General features: G+C 38.9%; 1 protein-coding gene across 5 annotated transcripts in view; it reads right to left on the reverse strand.

The window, feature by feature from the left end:
- VGLL3 (vestigial like family member 3) overlaps positions 1-19,552 on the reverse strand; it is a 55,000-nt gene that overhangs the window by 18,868 nt on the left and 16,580 nt on the right. For 4 of the 5 annotated variants that reach the window (XM_040621106.1, XM_040621107.1, XM_040621104.1 and 1 more), the window contains exon 3: positions 12,760-13,287. In XM_040621106.1, the coding sequence (XP_040477040.1) occupies positions 12,760-13,287 (528 nt within the window). Of the gene's footprint in view, positions 1-1,556; positions 3,541-12,759; positions 13,288-19,552 lie in introns of those variants that run through there. The other variant, XM_040621105.1, reaches the window with a different exon arrangement.

Here is a 19,552-nt window from a genome sequence, read left to right on the forward strand (position 1 = left end):
ATTAAAAGTATCTATTTCGATTTGCATTTCTTTTCACATTAGTGAAGGTAAACATTCTGTGATTAAGGCATTTCTTCCTTTGTGTTTTATCTTTGGCCAATTTCCTCTGCATTTAAGAAAGCAATTTCCTCATTTATTTCTAAGTGCTTTTTGTATAGTGGGTACATAAGTATTATTTTTCTCATATTTTACAAATATTTTAGCCAGTTCGATGACCATTAAGCATCTTCATAGTTAGTACTTCTATGTTGGACAATAATTCTTTTTAAAGTCATCACAAACAAAATGTACTCTTGAACCAGACCAAAGATTAAATTTATCATGACACTTGCATTACAATGACCTTCTTATCATTACAACTCTTGCGCACTGAAACAATGGTGAGCGGTACTTAACTATGGCAGTGAAATAATTTGTTAGCAGAGGGATGTCTTACTGTGTATAAAGATGTTTTCTCGAGGCACATTTAGAATTGACTTAAAATTTTCCAGGTAGTAGTACTGTCAGAAAGAATGAGGTGAAAACCGTCTAAACTTGCCAAAATATCTTTAAGTTCAGATTCAGAAGACAAGTAGAAATGGAAAACCCGTTGCACCTCGTAGACCATAATTTACTACGTTGTTGTCAGAAGCACAGCACCTGCACACCTGAGGCAAGCACTGCAGGTGGCAAGCGGGTTGGTGCCCAGGTGTTCCCCGCTGCTCCTGTTTCCCAGCCCCAGACAGCAAACTCCTGGCAGCCTGCCTGCCCTCTCACCACCTTCCTCCCTCCGAAACCACAAACTCCCCTGTGCACACAATTGCCAGCCTTTGCCTTTGGCGACGTCCACTTCCTCATACTTGTACAGGTTAAAATGGCCAGCTAGCAGGGAAACTGGCAAGTACTCCAACCCTCAGGATATGGAGTTACAAATCTGAAGCAGTCATTTTAAAATTGACCTCATGGATAAATATAAAATATAAATTATAGCATTGGGTAGTTTTGGGTACAGTGGCAATTTACTGTGATCAAGATCTGAGTATCAATTCGATAACCTCTTAGGTGAGAGAAACTGGGGACCAGGAGGTAGGATATGTAATATAGACACTGTTCACCAATTCCAAGACCAGATATATACAACAAAACAAAATAAAACTTTGAAGACAGAGACAAAGAATAAAGGAAAGGGGGAGTGGGGAAGAGTGAAATGGAATACCCTTTGTAATTTCTTCTACAGACTTTCACCCAGAACTAGAGAGGAGCAAGACCAAAAAATGCTTGGATCACTTATTGTAACTAAAACCACAAGTTAGAATACTCTCAAGAGATTCTAACTATGCAGACATCTGTTGGATAACAAATGCCGCCAAACATGCATCTTTAAAGAGGTTTCTAGGTTATGCAGTGACAGCTTTATGATCCAGAAAATAGATAATCCAACCAGAGCAAGAGCTAATCTGGATTCACTGCTTACCCATAAAAACATAATTAGGGACACAACACCAACACAGGAAACACCATACCTAGGAGAATGAGTTATTTGAAGACTCCAAATTTTTAAAGAATTACTTCAGAACTGCAGAGATACAAATGTATTTTTCTCCCCATTTAAGTAACCAATCTCTCCATTAAAGCAAAACATATTGGAAAATATTCGGTAAGAATGAGGTACGTTGCGTATCCATCAGTTCTACATTGACATCAGTAATGTCTCATCTTACTTACATGTGATATAAACACAAGCTTGTTCTGACATTTTCCAGAAGAGACTGTTCAATCCAAGCAAACATATACAGGGCTTCAAAGATTCTGAAGATACCGAGCATCACCTGATACTGCCCAAGCGAAGCGACCGTGAAAATAAGCATTGTAACACATGCTTACGGCTGACAAAAATTACGAAGGTAAGTGCATAGTATATCAGGCTGTATCCAAACAAAGACTGGCATATTTTGCCTCGAGCAGTCTCTCCCAAGACTTTTTTTGGTCATCTTTTTGCCAAGGAATTCACAACATGTTGGCCACAGACAACTGTTTGTGAAACCTTATATTGTTGATGAATACAACAATAAGAGAAGAGTTAGACAGCCTGGAAGGGAATAAAACGCATCTGTAAGTTCCGCAGGCCGTACAGAATTTCTGTACAGGATCTTTGCAGCCTATCTGAAAACTGATGTGAATCTGTCTGGGGACAGGTTCTGAAACAGATTTCTTCATTCGAGCTGTTTCGTTTACATGTACCCCTATATGTGATATGAAAGAAGCAAAGCATTACTAAAAGATAATTGGTGAATACAAAACACACTGACTCTGAAACAGGACTTTTAATGCTTTGAAGGGTTCTCCATTCAGAGTCACACTAGAATATCCTGGGAGTTTTTTTTCAACCTCTAGACCTCTCCCCTCAGATGAGCACATACGTTTCTCTCGGGAAGCCATGGTGTAGTTTGAAAAAGTACCCAACTCCCAACCGTAACTAGTTGATGAGGTCTCCGTTAAGAAAACAGTCAAAAGATGATGGCATTGCCTAGTTTTGCTTGCAGTTCTTAGGAAAATATTTCAGAAAGCAAGAGATCCTACCCAATGTATATAGCAATAGATATAAACTTGTTTACAAAATTAAGACTGCTATGGAAAAATGAATCAGTTTTTAGTTCACAACTTTTAAAGGTTAGCATGTATTAACGGAGTTTGGAGAGTCTAATTATATATAGTCTAACCACTTCATTCTGCACACAAAATTTCCTTTTGATCTATATGAGTGATGAGGACAATTATCTCAACAGTACTTAAATCCAAGGGGATTAGGATCAATTTTTTAATACCCTCTCATTCTACAAGGCAGAGTGTTATAAACAGGAAAACAAAAAACAAAACTTGTTTAAAAATGTCTTGAAGATGGACATCCTGATACTCTTTCAAATCCTTTTCTTCTTGATTCTTTATTATATCTCTCCCATTGTCTGCCCAACCAATTCAAAAGCACCCAGTTGGCCAATGCCAGCAAATAGCAGTATTAGGAAATTTAGCTCTAGTAAATATCGAAACAACTTCTTCTTCTTCTTCTTCTTCTTCTTCTTCTTCTTCTTCTTCTTCTTCTTCTTTTTTTGATTTTATTTATTTGAGAGAGAGAGAGTGCAGGGGGAAGGGGCATAGGGAGAGTGAGACTGAAACCCAAGCAGACCCCACACTGCGTGGAGCTCAATGCAAGGCTCGATCACATGACCCCGAGATCAGACCTGAGCCAAAATCAAGAGTTGGATGCTCAACGGAGTGTGCCACCCAGATGCCCCATATCACAGCTATTCTTCAAGAACAGAAGCAAATTAAGGTAGATAGAGTCAAGGAGTGACAGAGGCATTCAAGGCTTGCATCTCAATTATTCATGATGTCTCACATCTCCAGTGTGAATTTCTTTTTCTGTTTGAAATGCAATGTATTGAATAAGGAGAGCTTTAGTTCCCCCTGCATGTGCACCATCTAGGAAACACAACCACGTGCAGTAGTTCACTGGAATCTCCCAGTTGCGACAGAGTAGGAAGTATCATCTCTATTCTGCACCTAAGGAAGAGGAGGAACCCACAGGTTATGAGACTTGCTCAACATCATACAGCTAAGTGGTGACGTGAGTCTTGTAATTTATTTTTTAGTCCTCTGCTTTTCCTATACACATCTCTAGACACACATTTCTACATGTCTACAAAGATTAAAGTTCTCTGTACTGCCCACCATTTTTATGCGCCCCTAAGTGATTGGGGGAGGGGTTAGCAAATTATTAATAAGATCTCTCATCTCTTCTTGCCTCGTTCTCTTTTACACACACACACGCACACACACCATTATTTGTATTATTTTGCAAATGCTCTTGAAACATTTGGAATCCTCTCAGAAGGCTCCTGCACTTGCTCTGTAAAGTAGGAGGGGGATGGATGAGACAAAATCTCCATGCTTTGGGCATTGTGACATTATGGCACCATTTAGTGGAGCAAGGCCCAGAAGACAGCATGGGCAAGATCTACATGGCTCTGGGACAGCAGGGGAAATTCATTAAGGCTCTACAGAATCCAGCCATGGATACTTGAAACTGACAGCAGTGCTCTGGAATGTATTTCTCCCTCTGATTCACCATCCAGTTACTTTTCATGCAGATCTCACTCTCTGGCTGGGATCTCCTGGCATTTTGCATGCATCTCAAAGCTGGTTTCCATTACCCTTCTGGTCACGAAACTGTCATTCTGGACATGTGCCCTATACAACTAACACCATTCAGGAGTGTGTAAATATTTTAACATACCTTTGATGGTTTTTTTTTTGTCTCAGTGGAAAATAGGATTATGACATAAGCCAAAGAAAAAGAAAAAGGTTTGTCGAAAATGTTAAGCAATTAGTTGTTAATTACTGAGTCTTTATCGTTACCAAATCATAATAAACCCTAAAAAAGTCCAGAGAAAATATAGTTCAAAAAACATCCTAACATATACATTTTTTAAAATCTGCAACTATTGCTTTGTGACATCTTAACTAATTTAAATGATGTCCTTCAGGTAAGTATACAGAAATCTATAAATTTTTATTGAATAGCATAATTGCCACTGAAAAATCACATAGTCCCAGGGCCGGCTTTTCTATAATATGGCATTTACTATGTCCTCCTGCTAAAATCAAATGATTAGAAGTAAGCTTCTGTGCCTATAAACATGATTACAGCAAATTTCCTAATTTCCTCATCACTTACAAAAATTACTAACAATGGCAGAAAAGGCTTCAATAAATCCCTAACCCCATAGCCTTCAGAATTCAGACAACAAATATACGTGCTCCAAGAGAAGATGTGAAGAGGAAAGGAAGGAGACTGCTTTTAGTTGAGTACCTACCATCTATGTTACTTTGATGCCCTCTCTTCTCTAGATAAAAACTACCTTAGTGCTTTAATATTTTATATAAATCATACTATCCTGTCAATTATTACTGTAGCTTTCTGATGATTTCTGTCCAAACTTACCACATTTCTTGCTCATTGTAAAGCCTGGAACTGGAGAATTATGATATCAAGCAAATATCCAAGTGCACCGGGTTGGTAACTACTGGTTTCCTACAGTCTTTTTTTGTAAACATAACATGTTTAGAGAGAGAAATGATTTCCAAGAAGCCAATGGATATAAAGCTCCATGATTTGAATCCATTTGATATCCTCCAGGAAATTAAAAAATTAGTAACATTTTGCAAGGGGATGTTAAAATAGTTTAGCAAGGTTATTTTTGAGAACTTTCATGCAATCACAATCTTTGCTGCCCAGGCCTGTCAGCGCCAGACCACCTACAAGAAAGCGCAGGTCTTGAGATGTGATCTAGAGAGATGGCAAAGTTACAGGTTGAATGGAAAAGCAAGTGGGAACTTGATGTCTACCTCTCTTTCATGAAGAGAAACTGCCTCTCTATCTGCTGCTCTGGTTCGCTAGCTACTTTCCGTCCTGCTTTCTATTTCCTGTATTTGATAAAACAAAGATGAGGATGTTTCTCCTCATGGATTGCAGTGTAAAGCACCCACGTAGTGTTGAGCAAGACTGACCACCATGGTCTTAACAACTGAAGTCGTTTGATTAGCCTATTTCAAAGGGAACACTGTATAACAATTTTGAGCAATAACAGCTTACATTGCTTTAAAATGCAATGTTTGCCTTTTCTGAATGAGGTCCCTTTCACAAAATATTCAGATTAGATGATTTGAATTAAATGCACTTTGTAAAATGTAGTACACAGGCCTTACACCTTAAAAAATTTCAAAAAAACTTGTATTAAGTTGATTCTTTCATAATATTATCAGACACTAAGTGTCTGTGGAGAGAAAAAAAAATAGGTAAAAAAGACATTTGGTTACTCCTAACTTCCCCATTGGTGCCCAGTGCTCCTTATCCATTATCAAAATTTAAGTTCTCAAAGAATGTTTTACAGGCTTCTTAACAGAGTAATTCTTTCACTGGTTAATCAAGGCCATTACTATGAAAATCTCTTCAGAAATAATTCCGTTTATGCCTTAACATCTGAGGGAATACTAGAAATATAGCTTCTTTTTTTTTTTTTTAAGATTTTATTTATTTATTCGACAGAGATAGAGACAGCCAGCAAGAGAGGGAACACAAGCAGGGGGAGTGGGAGAGGAAGAAGCAGGCTCATTGCGAAGGAGCCTGATGTGGGGCTCGATCCCATAACGCCGGGATCACGCCCTGAGCTGAAGGCAGACGCTCAACCACTGTGCCACCCAGGCGCCCCTAGAAATATAGCTTCTTGTTCCTATGGAAAATTTCACAGCCTGTAGCCAGCAAGTTATTTTAAGATCTAGTAGCTATTGTAGCTTTGTTTTTCTGTCTAACAAGGGTCAATGTCCTATCCTGTAATACATAATCTTGATTTTACTCCATAACTGAAGATATGCTCATTAGTGAGAGATAAACCAGATACTGTTTAATATCTGGCTATAATCATAGTTTGGGGCAGAATCATATAATGATTTCCTTATCAAATCTATCACTTATGCAAACGTATGGCTAATGCTTATTTGAAAAATTTTTTAAGAAGCCAGAAGATGCACCAACATATATCAATCCCTTTTAGATCCAGATTTCCCAAACCTGTGTTATAGTAGAGAATGTTGTTTTGTTTTGTTTTCTAATATCAGGCTACTTAAATGTATTTTAGCAAAAAGAAACCGTTTATGTATATTTTATATTGAGCTATTATGGCATTCCTCAGAGTAAAAAAATAGATAAATAAATATGTAACAAAATTGTAGCTAAAATAACATGAGGAATCCTAAGAAAAATAAATCTGTGGTTCGGCTGATGAAAACAATCTCAAGCCATGAGCAGCTTGTGTTTATAGAGAAGAAGTCATACCACAAAGCATGACCCTTTTCCTTTTGGTAAATTTAAATATAGTGGATGAAGGGGAACTTATAAATAAAATCAACTTTGTATTTCAGTAAAAAGGCCTCATGAACAAATCTTTACTTGCAAAATTAATTCAAACTGGTTGAGATGAATTACATTGTATATTTTACATTAAGTAAATTCTTGGCAATAACAGGAAATAAGAATGACAGCATTTCAGTGAAATGAATTGTATGGTTATGGCCACTGAAAGGTGAATACTAGAACAGAATTTACTTAATATCATTGTAAAATATCTGAGCATGATAGAGATAGATCATATTTATATTCACATATCTAATAATAAGATAAAATCAGGAAATATAGAAGTATATAAAATAAAAAAGTAAAGTTCTCTTTCAACCCCATAATTTCACCGCTAGGTACATACCCAAAAGAATTGAGAACATCACTTCACAGAAAAACCAGTACATGAATGTTTATAACAGCATCATTTGTATTAGTCAAAAAGTAGGAACAAATCAATGTGAATGGAGAAGCAAAATGTGCTATATCTACACAATAGAACAGTATCTCCTTCTAAAAAGGAATGAAGTTCTGATACATGCTACATGGAAAAATCTAGAAAACACTGGCTAAGTAAAAGAAACCAGATATAAAATGCCACATACTGTATGACTAAATTCATATGAAATGCCCAAAGTAGAAAAATCCATGGAGGCAGAAAGTTGATTAGAGGTTTCCAGGGCAAAGGAGGAAGAAGGAATATATATCAGGGATATATTTTATATCTCTAAGATATAGGGATTTCTTGTTGAAGTGATGGAAATGTTCTGGAATTAGATAGCAGGGACAGTTGCACATGAACATACTAAAACCACTGAATGGTATGCTTTAAAATGGTAAAGCATATGATATGTAAAATATAATTCAATAATATATACATACGTGTGTGTGTGTATATATACACAGGCATATATATATATATTTATATATATATATATGCATTTAAAGATTTATTTGAGAGAGAGAGAAAGAGCACGGTGGGCAGGGGCAGAGGGAGAGGGAGAGAATCCCAAGCAGACTCCATGCCCAGAGCAGAGCCCAACACGGGGCTCGATCCCAAGACCCTGAGATTGTGACCCAAGCCAAAATCAAAAGTCAGAGGCTTAACTCACTGAGCCACCCAGGTACCCCTCAATAATATATTTTTTAAAGATTTAATTTAACTAATCTCTACATCCAACATGGGGCTCAAACTCACAGCCCCAAGATCAAGAGTCACGTGCTCCACCGACTGAGCCAGCCAGGCGCTCCACCAATAATGTATTTTTTAAATCTACAAAAAGTAGGGGTCTGATCACCTTCCCTGAGCGCTAAAATTTACAGAGTAGCTATTACCTGCAGAGCACATTTGTAAATGTTTTACTTCATTAATTCATTTAATCCTCAATACAACCCAATGAAGCATCTTTTAAAGGAATTTGAGGAACCAAAGTGGTTAAGTAATTTGCACAAAGTTCTATAGCTACTAAGTGATAGAGTGGGGCTTATAAAACCAGGCAGTCTGGCTTCAAAGCTCAGGCCACACACTAATTGCCAGGAGCAATGACCATTAAAAGTTGTGATATATGCCTCCAGATAATTTTTATTGAGGGAGTGCAGGCACACACATGCATGTGTGTGGGTGTAGACAGATAAGAATGATCCATATGGAACTATCCTAGAGGCCAGCAAACTATAGCCCACAGGCCAAATCAGACTCACTTCTGTTTATATATAGCCTATGAGCTAAGAGTAGAAGAATGGGATGTATATTTTTACAAGACTGAGAAAGAAGGGAATACAAAAAGAAGAGTAGCATTTCACGACACATGAAAAGCATTTCATGACAAATAAAATTCAAATTTCAGTGTTCATCAATGAGGTTTTATTGGGACACAGACATCTTCACTTATCTAAGTCCTGTCTGTGGCTGTAATCACCATGCTACAAAAGCAGAGTTGAGTAGTGGCAACAGAGATAGTGTGACCCCGCAAAGCACTGAATATTTCTATCAGGCCCTTTATAGAAAACTTTGTCACTAAGCATTATATCATATTCAACTTTCCAGATTTTCTTAATTTCTTTAAATGGCTGCAAAGTAAAAATGCACCTAAAACTATTAAACCTTTCCCTACTGATGAATATGTCATACATATCCTTTACCAAATCGCTCTCAAAATTGCTGGATTCATTTATTTGCCTCCTAATGGAACGTGAAAATGACCTACACTTTGGTGGCCTTGATACCTGCACATCGAGCAGTTCCAGACCTGTCTCGCCTGAATACAAGCTCTTCCCTCGACTGCTCAGTAGTCACCCAGTGTTGATGCTTAGTCCTGAGCTCAGCCACTGTTTGGGGCTACCTGGTCGACTCAACTTTGCGTAGCCTGTACAGAGGAACCCACCTCACATTCCTTTCAACTACCCTACCTTCTTGGCTTGGGCATATGACACGGAAACTTCTGTTCTTTTTAAGTAGTTAGAAAAGTGGAAGGGTAGCTCCTATTCTTTAGTTCCCCTGCAGTGGATACTGCGGTGGGCCATCAAGTCCCTCCCCATTCCGTGCTGAGACTTGGGAATTGCCTTCAGCAGAATAAAGTCACTTTGCCTAATGTAATGTCCCCTTTCCAGAGAAACACATCCAGTAACTGGTCAGTGCAGATGTATAAAAGCCCATCTACCTTGACTTAAAGTAGGACAATTAAAAAGTACCACCCCAACTCCAGAGCTCCTTACAGAATCCACTAAGCCTCTGTTGAATGTAATCATAGTGAGACTTCTCTTGCCCAATTTTCTCATTGCACAAAGATGTTTCCCTGAGAACTCTACCCCATAAATTGTCTACAATCAAATCTGTATCTTAGGTTCTGTTTCCCAGGGAAACTGACCTAAAACACTCCGCTCTAAATCGTCCCAGAGAAAGAGAGATGTGATATTTGATAGGACTTCTGAGTTTAGGAAAAGAAAAGGAGTACATATAGCTCAGCCCCTCCCCCAGTCTCTCTTTTAGGCCAGCACCCACGCAGAGAGGCACACGCTCCTCCTGCTTCTGTCCTTTGCAGGGTAGGCACACCAGGTTCGTGCCTCAGACCATGCTTTTCAAGGCAAATCTGGGCAACCATCAATCTCTTTTCACAGTAATGAGGCATTAAATTATGTGACAAGGAAGAGGTCTAAGGGAATCTTCTCTGAAGTCTGGATTTTTTCTAGGACTGAATCTCCCAGAATTTAAACTTAGGGGAAGATACTAGAAGTCCAATTGTGGGAGTAAACCAAACTTGAGTATCTCCAATTCAGCCTGATCAATGATTATGCCAATGATGTGATCTTTATCTGCTTTATTCCTTCTCCTTGTTTTCTCGGCTGGATCAAAACTATGGGACGGGGTGAATCTTGGTCATCATCCTAAACCACACTGACAAAGAGGAGCACTATGTATTTCCAATAGGTAAACCTGCATTCCTTATTATGAATAGTCCAATAGGCTTTAAAAGTCAAATTTATCTATATTTACAGGGAGATGGTACCCCAGCAACTTCTTAGATTTGGGGTAGGTTTTACTTCAAATCAAGCTTGGGCATTTTAGATTTAAGAAGCAGTTTTCAAATAGGAAAACCAAGCTTTGTTTCCTTATTGTTAATGTACCTACGTACATCCAGCTCAGATTTAGTTTAAGAATTAAAAACAGTAATATAAACAAAGTGCCTCTGGCAATACCTTATATGTAGGTACTCAGTAAATGTTAATTCACAGCTCAGTAAATCTTACGAACTACTTATGTTAGACCCAAATGGGTCCACGCTGTAGGTTTTTCAATAAGAACAAAAATCCTCTCTCCTCCACTTCCAAAAGGTAGGATGACTTTTCATCCCGAAGAGCCTATTTCAAGCCAAAATTCTGAACTATGAGTAAGTGAATAAACCTCACACCCAAAATAAGGAGGAGTGCAAAATAGGTAGCAGCTGACAGAGAAATAGAAACAGAGAGCAACAAGCAATCAATGTCCCCTTTCCCCTTTATGTTATGGAATGCACAGTATATAGACCGAATGTCTGTGACCCTCTCAAAGTTCATATGCTAAATGCTAACCCCCAAGTGATGGTATAAGGAGCCAGGATGTGATTAGGGAAGTGATCAGGTCATGAAAGCAGAGCCTTCTTTAATGGGATTAGTGCCCTTATAAAAGAGAGCCCAGAGAATTCCCCTGTCTCTTCTACCAGTTGAGGACACACTGAGAAGACAGTGTCCATGAAGCAGGAAGTAGACCCTCACCAGACACTCAATGTGTTGGCACCTTGATCTCGGACTTTCCAGCCTCCAACACTGCGAGAACTAAATGTTTGTTGTTTAAGCCACCCAGTGTATGGTATCCTGTTATAGCAGCCTAGACTGACTAAGAAAGGAGAGAACATTTCCAATGCCTGCTAAGAGTGCTGTTAGCTCTGGCCACACAGATACCCCAGAAGTGAGATAGGGAAGAGCCTCCAGAGACTGGCTGCCCATGATGGCAGTTACCAAACTGGGACTCTAATCCGATCCGGCACCAGGCATCAAACAAAGTAAGAACTGCCTTCATTCTGTGTAGTATGTGGCAAAGAAAGGAATGGGTGGTGATTAGCCCCATCACATTCTCTTTTCATAGAGAGAATCAAGTACCCTGATAGTTTGTCTAGAAAAGCAGCTTAAACCCAGGGACTTAATAAGAAACTGAAACAGGTGACTTTAAGCAACAAGCAACACTGGAAAGCTCAGCGGAGAACCAATGAACAAAAATAAGAATGTCCTTTTTGTTAGGGTGAATGCAACTTTATGCTAAGCAACTCTGGGGAGTCCTCTGCTGTGAACCAGCATTCAGGTTAAAGACCTTGCACACTAAGAATAAAACTAAGGAAAACTAGAAAAACTAAGAAAAGAATGAGCTTCTTTAAACTTCTGGAAAGAAAGTCCTAATATATCACAAAGTACTCCAGGAAAAGAACCTGGGATTAGAGGTGGAGGTGGGTGACTTTGGAATGTAAACTCTGGGGATGTAATCAATGACTTGATTTGTATTTTAGCCCCTGATGCCTCTGATTTTTGTGAGCTCAAACCTACTAATACTATTAATATGAGTTGTCGGATCTAAAAACCAAGATCAAACATTTAACACCATGACCTTCAGAATTAGTGAATTCCAGAGAGGAGCTGAATGCTCTGGGAAGAAATATTTACCCTACCAATTTTATCGAAATCTGTTGAATATAAACTTTATAGTAGGCTTTTAAGTCTTATGCTATTTAAAACACACAGAGAGAGAGGGAGGAGGAGAAGGTAAAGGAAGGGAAGGGGAAGGGAGGGAAGACAAGGGAAATCCATTCCTTTAATATATGTTTCCTAATTCTTTTCAAAAGACCATGATTATATTCCATGGGTTATATTCCAGAAAGCAGTTTTATAAATCCTAGGTAAGACCTGACAAAAAGGAGATAAGGTATGATGACCCAAGCTTACTACTTCTGAATTGTCTACAGCATTATACGTGGTATAGAGCACAGAGATTGAGGAGATTGAAAGAACGTGCTCAATTCTTTGTAAACATTAGGTAGTAGAGATTCCAGCTCAAAGGGACAGATGACTAGCTTAAGAAATGTGAGAAAAGTTCTGACACCTCCCTCAAGCTAGTCACCCAGTGTCTGCAGGAGTGCAGGAATTATTGCAAAGCAGTTAGTTCTATAAACATACCGTCCACGCTTAGTTTTACATAGACGAGAACGAACATTTCAAAGTATTTAAAAACATCCTCCACATTTTTATATTTATGTCTTTACTTTTCCTTCTTTTTATGGAAAGGAGGAAATTCCCCAGCTCACCTGTTTCAAACCCCACACTTGGCACTAAGTCCACGGTTCCATGAAAGGCTCCGGCCCACGCTGAGGTAGCAGTGGTGACTGTAGTCGGATCTGTCTTTGTGATGTCACACTGGGGAGCAGGAATCCTGGCTGCACGCACTGATGGCATCAGCAGGGGCCCGTAGGATGGATCCAGGGCAGAGCCAGCAGAAGGGTGGTGGTGGTGGTGATGATGGCGGTGGTGCATGTGGGCATGGGGGTGGTGGTGCCGCATGTACACGTCATGCATGTGGCTGTAGGATGGGCTCACCTGAGATGCCAAAGGATAGTGCCAGGACTCAGACGCGGGAGGGGGAGGGGCCGGGCCAGTCTGATGCAGCCCGTGTCCCGGCCAGGGGCTGGGGTCGGCTGCAGTAAAGGTGCCAGGGGGTGCAGTGACCTGGAAGTCAGGATGAACACCCCCCAAGCAGGGTGCAGATGGGGGCTGGTAAGAGCTGGTCCAAAAGGAAGTCGGGAAACTACTCCGCTGGCTTGAGAGAGCTGAGCTGTCTGAGAAGACAGAAAAATGATTTACATAAGATTCAGTTCTAGGATATACTTGTCCTATATGTTACTCTACTTGTCCCATATTTTACAAGCAGGCTAATTAGTAGGCACTCTTTTCTCGTCACACAGAGGTAAACTGATACCAGTTAAGTCTCTGAGATCCCATACCAAGTCGAGGCACACGGTTCAAGGTGCTGAACGAGTGCACCCCACTCCTTGTTTGCTTAGTTTATGCAGTCACAGTCTAGGCTGAGGTCTGCCAAGTCTGGGATTGAAAAGCTTCATTTCCTGCTGGGTGGCTTTCTGCCATCGGGTCTGAGCAGAGGTCACAGGTACATACATCACAGGTAAAGAAAGCTTATGCCCTAGATGTGACTCAGGTAGGTTGGAAATGCTGATGTTTATCAAACTTCTTATAAACACAAATGCAATTTTCATTCAAACAATATTTTCATGCTGAAAGTAATAAATGGAAATACAATTACACTGAAGTATGCTCATTTCTCATCAAGAAGAGTGTAGCCCAAACTTATTTTTTCTGTAGAGGTCTAGGAGCCTCTGGACTGAGAATAATAGTTGTTGATATTTAGTAACAGTGACCAAATGCCCAATCCTAGTCCGGGGGCTTTTCATGGATGTTCCTACTGGATCCTCACACCAACTCTATGAGGTAGTTATTGTTATCACCCCCATTCTAGAGATATGGAAATTGAGGCAGGGAAGAAGCCCAAGATTTCACAGCTGGCAAGTAGGAGACGGGGCTCTGAAAGCAGGTAAGCCTGCCTCAGTGGCTGGCACTCTTCATAACTGTGCCACAAGAGGGCACAACTGCAACCATGACATGAACATCTAGAATTCTGTGAGGACTCTGTGGAGATCACGAGTGGAGGAGATTCAAGTAGGGCTAATAGGTGTGAGGAGGGATTAGGAAGAGGGGTAATATTTTTAAAAAATAGCATTTAGAGATAAATAAAGAGGGAAACCACCCCCCCAACTCTTGTCTTCAGTTAAATTTCTCCACTCAATCATCATATTTATAGATGACCTACTATGTGCCAAGCATAGGGAGGTCAGGAATGACCAAACAGATCACAATCTAGCAGGGGCCAGATAAATAAGTAAACATGTGCAGTGTGACCTGGTAGGAGCTCCCATAAGGGGAAGCACAGAGAGAGGGCACAGAAGCAGCCCAAGAACAAATAAATTACAAGGGTGGGTAGGGCTAGCCTTGTGAAGAGGTTGGGAAGAGTGGTTTAGGCAAATAAAACAGTATGTGAAAAAGGCCAAAAATTACACACACACACACACACACATACACACACGCACACACACAAAGTAGCATATGAGGAACAAAGAAGAATTACGTGGGCAGAAGGTGGCAAAAAATTAAGACTATAAATTCAGACTGGGTCCAAGAAAGACCAAGATAGGCCTTGCCAGCCATGTGATGAATGGTGGCACTGGGTGAGGAGGTGCCAGTGAGCTTTGAAGGGTTTTAATCTAGGGAATGACAAAGTCAGATCTGTGACAAGAAAGATCCACAACTCCAGCTATAGCCTGTTGTCTACTGTGAGGTATAAAAGAGCAAGCTCAGGCCTGGAAGTCGAGAGAGCTCAGGCAGAGAGCGAGCACCTACCAATTACCTTATCTGATCTCATGACCTCAAATGGATCTGTTGATCTCTCTGTGGCTCTGTCTCTTCCATATGAGGTATTTGAATTAAAATTCCAAATATTTTCTGGCTCTATATTTCTATCATTCTGTAAAGTGCCCTATGAAGTCTATCTCTAGGTGAAGATAAGGTTGCCCATGACTCATGCATATATAAGAAGATACTATTTTCATACAGGGTTCCACACAAAAGAATCTAGCTAGATCTTTCCACCGAGTGAAGACCCTAAGTACTCTGACATAAAAGTATTCAGAAGTCTGACATATCCATATTCTCACTTCATAAATTTCCAGGACGTAGTTTTCTTACCACAGAGGAAAGCTTCTGTCAATTGAACCAGCCACCCTATATGTAATTAGGATCTCACCGTGGTGTTCAAATGTTTCCTTTCTCCAGCTTTCCTGACGACTTTGGCACTAACACTGCAGACCCTTCCCTTCTCTCCCTGTCAGCCCTACACCAGGGCTACCATCATTCACCCCATTCATTCTGCAAAAAGACAGCTATTTGGTGTCTCACATTCAAGTCTGTCCTCCGCAGAATCTCCAAGGTTCTCAAACCCCTTGGGGAAATAAAAATTAAAAAAAAAAAATAATAACAATAATAATAATAATAATAATGATATTCTCCAAGAGGCAAAGGATGGAAGCGCACACTGTTCTTCAAGCCTCAAACAGTCCAGGCAAACTGCTAACTGAACGACTTTGCTTTGTCACCATCGAATCTATCAGAAAATAACACTTAGAGTCAAACTTACTGGCATTGGGGCCAATATGTTTTATTTCAGAACTGTCTCCCTTTGACATGTGAAAAGTGGCTGCTAATGACCTGTAAAGAAAGTTGTGTAAGCTGTGAGACGAAAATTCGATTTGCCTTAAATGGTGGCCATTTGTAGAATATTCTGTCACACCCACAATGATTTCTGTCAATGTTAAAATTAAAACCCACGCAAAAAGTTTACAGAGACTCCTTATGTTATACAGTGCAGCTTTGCCACCCTGGATCTGCCACTTTGCTGTCACGGATTTAATCTTTGATACCAAACCCTTCATCCTGCTCATAACTTTCATCTCCTGATGGGGCCAGAATCCCGTTATGAAAACTGCTAAGCCCAACCCACAGGCGCATGCCAGAGACACCGAGTTCACCTTATTAAAATCCCCCATTAAAATGTCAAAACTATAGAGTCTATGTTATTTTCCTGGATGCTTTCCTTTTACTTCCTTTCATTTATATATACTGGGACCCAATTGTATTTTATAGATGCTTAGGCTTTTGGATATGCATGCACAAATGTGACTAATGAACAAATTCCTTACCCAAAATATTACCCTATTTATGAATTATTGTATTGTAATTAGTGAACACACTGTCAATGAAAGTGGAAATCTATTTTTAAAAATGTGTTCCATAAAGGCTGAACAAAGCTTTAAAATGCCTCAGGGAAAAATAAAATTAGAAGCAACTTAATATTTTCCCAGTCCATATGTCTCCTGAGATTAATATAAAGTCTGCAGAGATCTATGCAGCCTTTTTCAAAGACAGTGTTGCGTTTTACAAGTAAATGAAACAATATTGAAGAGAAAATATGTTTATGGACCGTCTACACTTCAAAACCACTATCTGGTATCTTGGTTGTTAAAAAAAAATCTTAATACAAAGAAACAGATGATATACTTTGTTTCATGCCTGGGAATCAGTATGCTTATTTCATACGTATGTAAATTTTTTTCATTACATGACTCTTTGCTTACGAGTACTTAATCACAGCCACATTTGTGTAATGGAAAAGCATATGAAAAACTTGTGCACAAGCTATTTCCATGCAATATTACTTTTCAGGTTAGTGGAGGCAATTCAGAACTGTCAGATGTTAATACTCCATGGTGACTTTGGACTCAATGGTACTCAATATTTGGATGATGTCAGCCAACACTGACATTATGACACATACAAAAAACCTAAATACACTTTGGTTCAATTTGCATTTGGAAATAAAAAAAATTTTACACACACACACACACACACACCCTTATTTCTAAAAAAAACAAAATGACAAAATTGTTATGTTGCCTAATACAACCCATCCAAGGCATACCCAGTTTTCTTACTGTGTGAATTACACAGAAATACACCTTAAGGACACAGGAGAGTTTAACATGGAACATCAAGTTATTCTTTCAATTTCATAATAGATGGGGTACTTTTTATATTAGCTCTAAATATTTCTGGAAAAAAAAAACCCTAAGGGCAAACAATTTAAGCCAGAGAAAATTCAACATTTAATTTCAAAAATTAAACATTTTACTACTTAATTCTGAAAAAATGAAAACTATATTAAAAGGGAAATGGTACAATAGAATGGTGTAAAACCTTTATCTTAAATCATCTTTAAAATCTCCAGGAAACACTCTTAGAATAATGATACAAAACATCAACATTAAAAGATAACATTTACCTTTCTATTAAGTGAAAAAAATGTGACTCAACTCTTAACCCAAAGGGTCCTTACTGTAATTTAATTCCCATCCTCTTCTTCTGTTTCCCATGAAAACAAATTGTTGGGTCAGAGGTAAAGGCTACGTTTCCCAGTGTTTTCTGTCACTCAGGAATTAGGCATTACCATTATGTCCAAAGTTTGTCCTCTAGTTACTTTGTTCTAGAGTTGCTCACAGTGGACACTGTGACTCAAATGGGAGTTTCAAGGAGGCAGGACGATGAGGTAGGTCAGGCCTCACTTTCCCTCATGTGTTTGTCCTAAACTTGCCGCAGCAATGACCTCCAGTGCCTCCTGGAGATGCAGCTCAGCTGTCTTTCCCAGTCTCGCCCAGCTCAGGAGACGATCGTCCTTCCTTTTCTCCTCTTTTACTGTCTCAGGTTAGTGCTCATTTTGAGAGGTCTTTGCAATGAAAATGAATTGCTCTAAGCAGACACTATATAAATAAATCAAGCAATAATTACTTATTTTGTAACAACAACAAAATACAAGTTCACCACACAGCAAGGTTTTTCAGTTAGTGATATTTTCATTTTGTTAAAGCTCAACTGCTCCACTTTCCTACACACACACACACACACACACACACACACACACACACTTTTCGTAGTAACACTTGGGCACTGAGATCAATGCATAGACCTATTGGAAGCCAATGTTTCTATTTAGGTGGGGTTAAGAGCGTAATCAGATTCATTCCGTTTTCTCAACTGAGAAGCCCCATTCAATCCTTGTAAGAATATATACTGGGATAAGAGGTAATTGATGTGATATTGTGCCAAATAAAGTACAAATATTTCCTATCAATTGTTTGCCTAAAAGCTACAAACACCTAAAGAGGACTTTCCTAACTCTGTCAAGACACACACTTAAAGTATGACCATTATTCCATTATTAGCTGACACTCTATCTTTGTCTAAAGATTTACTGTGGAAATATATTCTGCAATCAAACATAACTCAGTTTTAAATTCCTTTGTAGCACTGTAGCACTTGTGTAGCACTGTAAAAACTTCATGCCATAAATTAGACCCTTTAATTTAATACAGCTGGTTAGCAGCTCCTGCATAAAGTATCATCGCCATGGCCATCAACATTGTCAATAGCATTGAGTAGCTACTTTGTCCAAGACACTGTGTTTTTGCCAGAAATACAAGCTTCCCAAAAACAATGTTTCTGGATAAAAACCCAAGGTTGGTTTTCTATGTATCAATGAGTGGAAACTTACTTAAGGAAGAGAGAAAAGGCATCTATCTGATCATTTAACACCTTGCATAAAGCCCTGTGCCACAAATCATTCATACACATTATCAAAGAATCTTTACAATAACCCTGGGAAATATAGATCAATAAACACATATTATAGCTGAACTTGAGCTTGGACAGATTTAAGTAATTAATCCAAGATCATGTTGCAGTCAGATATAGTAAGGCCCATACTGGAACTTCAAAATGAACACAATCCAATGACTGCATTATCCAAACCTGTGTTACTTTGGCAATTAATACAAAATTACCAAGAACTCTCTTCACCAGACATTGGAATCCCAATTTACTATACTTCTCTTAAGGATATTATTTTCTAAACCTTTAATTATATTTTTGTAGATCTCCTTTCAATCACATCCAAGTTGTGTATATTTATCAAAAATCGACTAATTCACAACTAGAAACAACCATGGCAAAGTTTTATTACAAACGGAAAGTAAATAACACACTTGAAATCACAGAACTTCACAGAGAAAAGATCTGAACAGTCACTTAATTCAACCCCCTTATTTTATAAACAAGGAAACTATAACCAAAGATTTCATAGTTAATGCCCATAAATTCTATATTGAGAACTTTTTTGTTTTCTTATCTGGGATAAATGGTATGAATGTGAATCATCTAATTCAGTCATAATCATTTAATTCATATGTATTCTTGACTTTCCAGACAGAAATGCATTATCTTGAGTATTAGGGAAAATGATGCGAAAACTAGATACGATATATGTAGTCTTAGTCGGAGAGGGAGAGATGAAAATTGAAGAGCCTGCTGTGTTTGCCTGCACGGCACACCCTGACACACTAAACCGACAGAGCCCTAAAAATCCTA

The sequence above is a fragment of the Ursus maritimus genome, unplaced genomic scaffold, assembly GCF_017311325.1.
Source record: "Ursus maritimus isolate PB19 unplaced genomic scaffold, ASM1731132v1 scaffold_4, whole genome shotgun sequence".
Taxonomy (NCBI): Eukaryota; Metazoa; Chordata; class Mammalia; order Carnivora; family Ursidae; genus Ursus; species Ursus maritimus.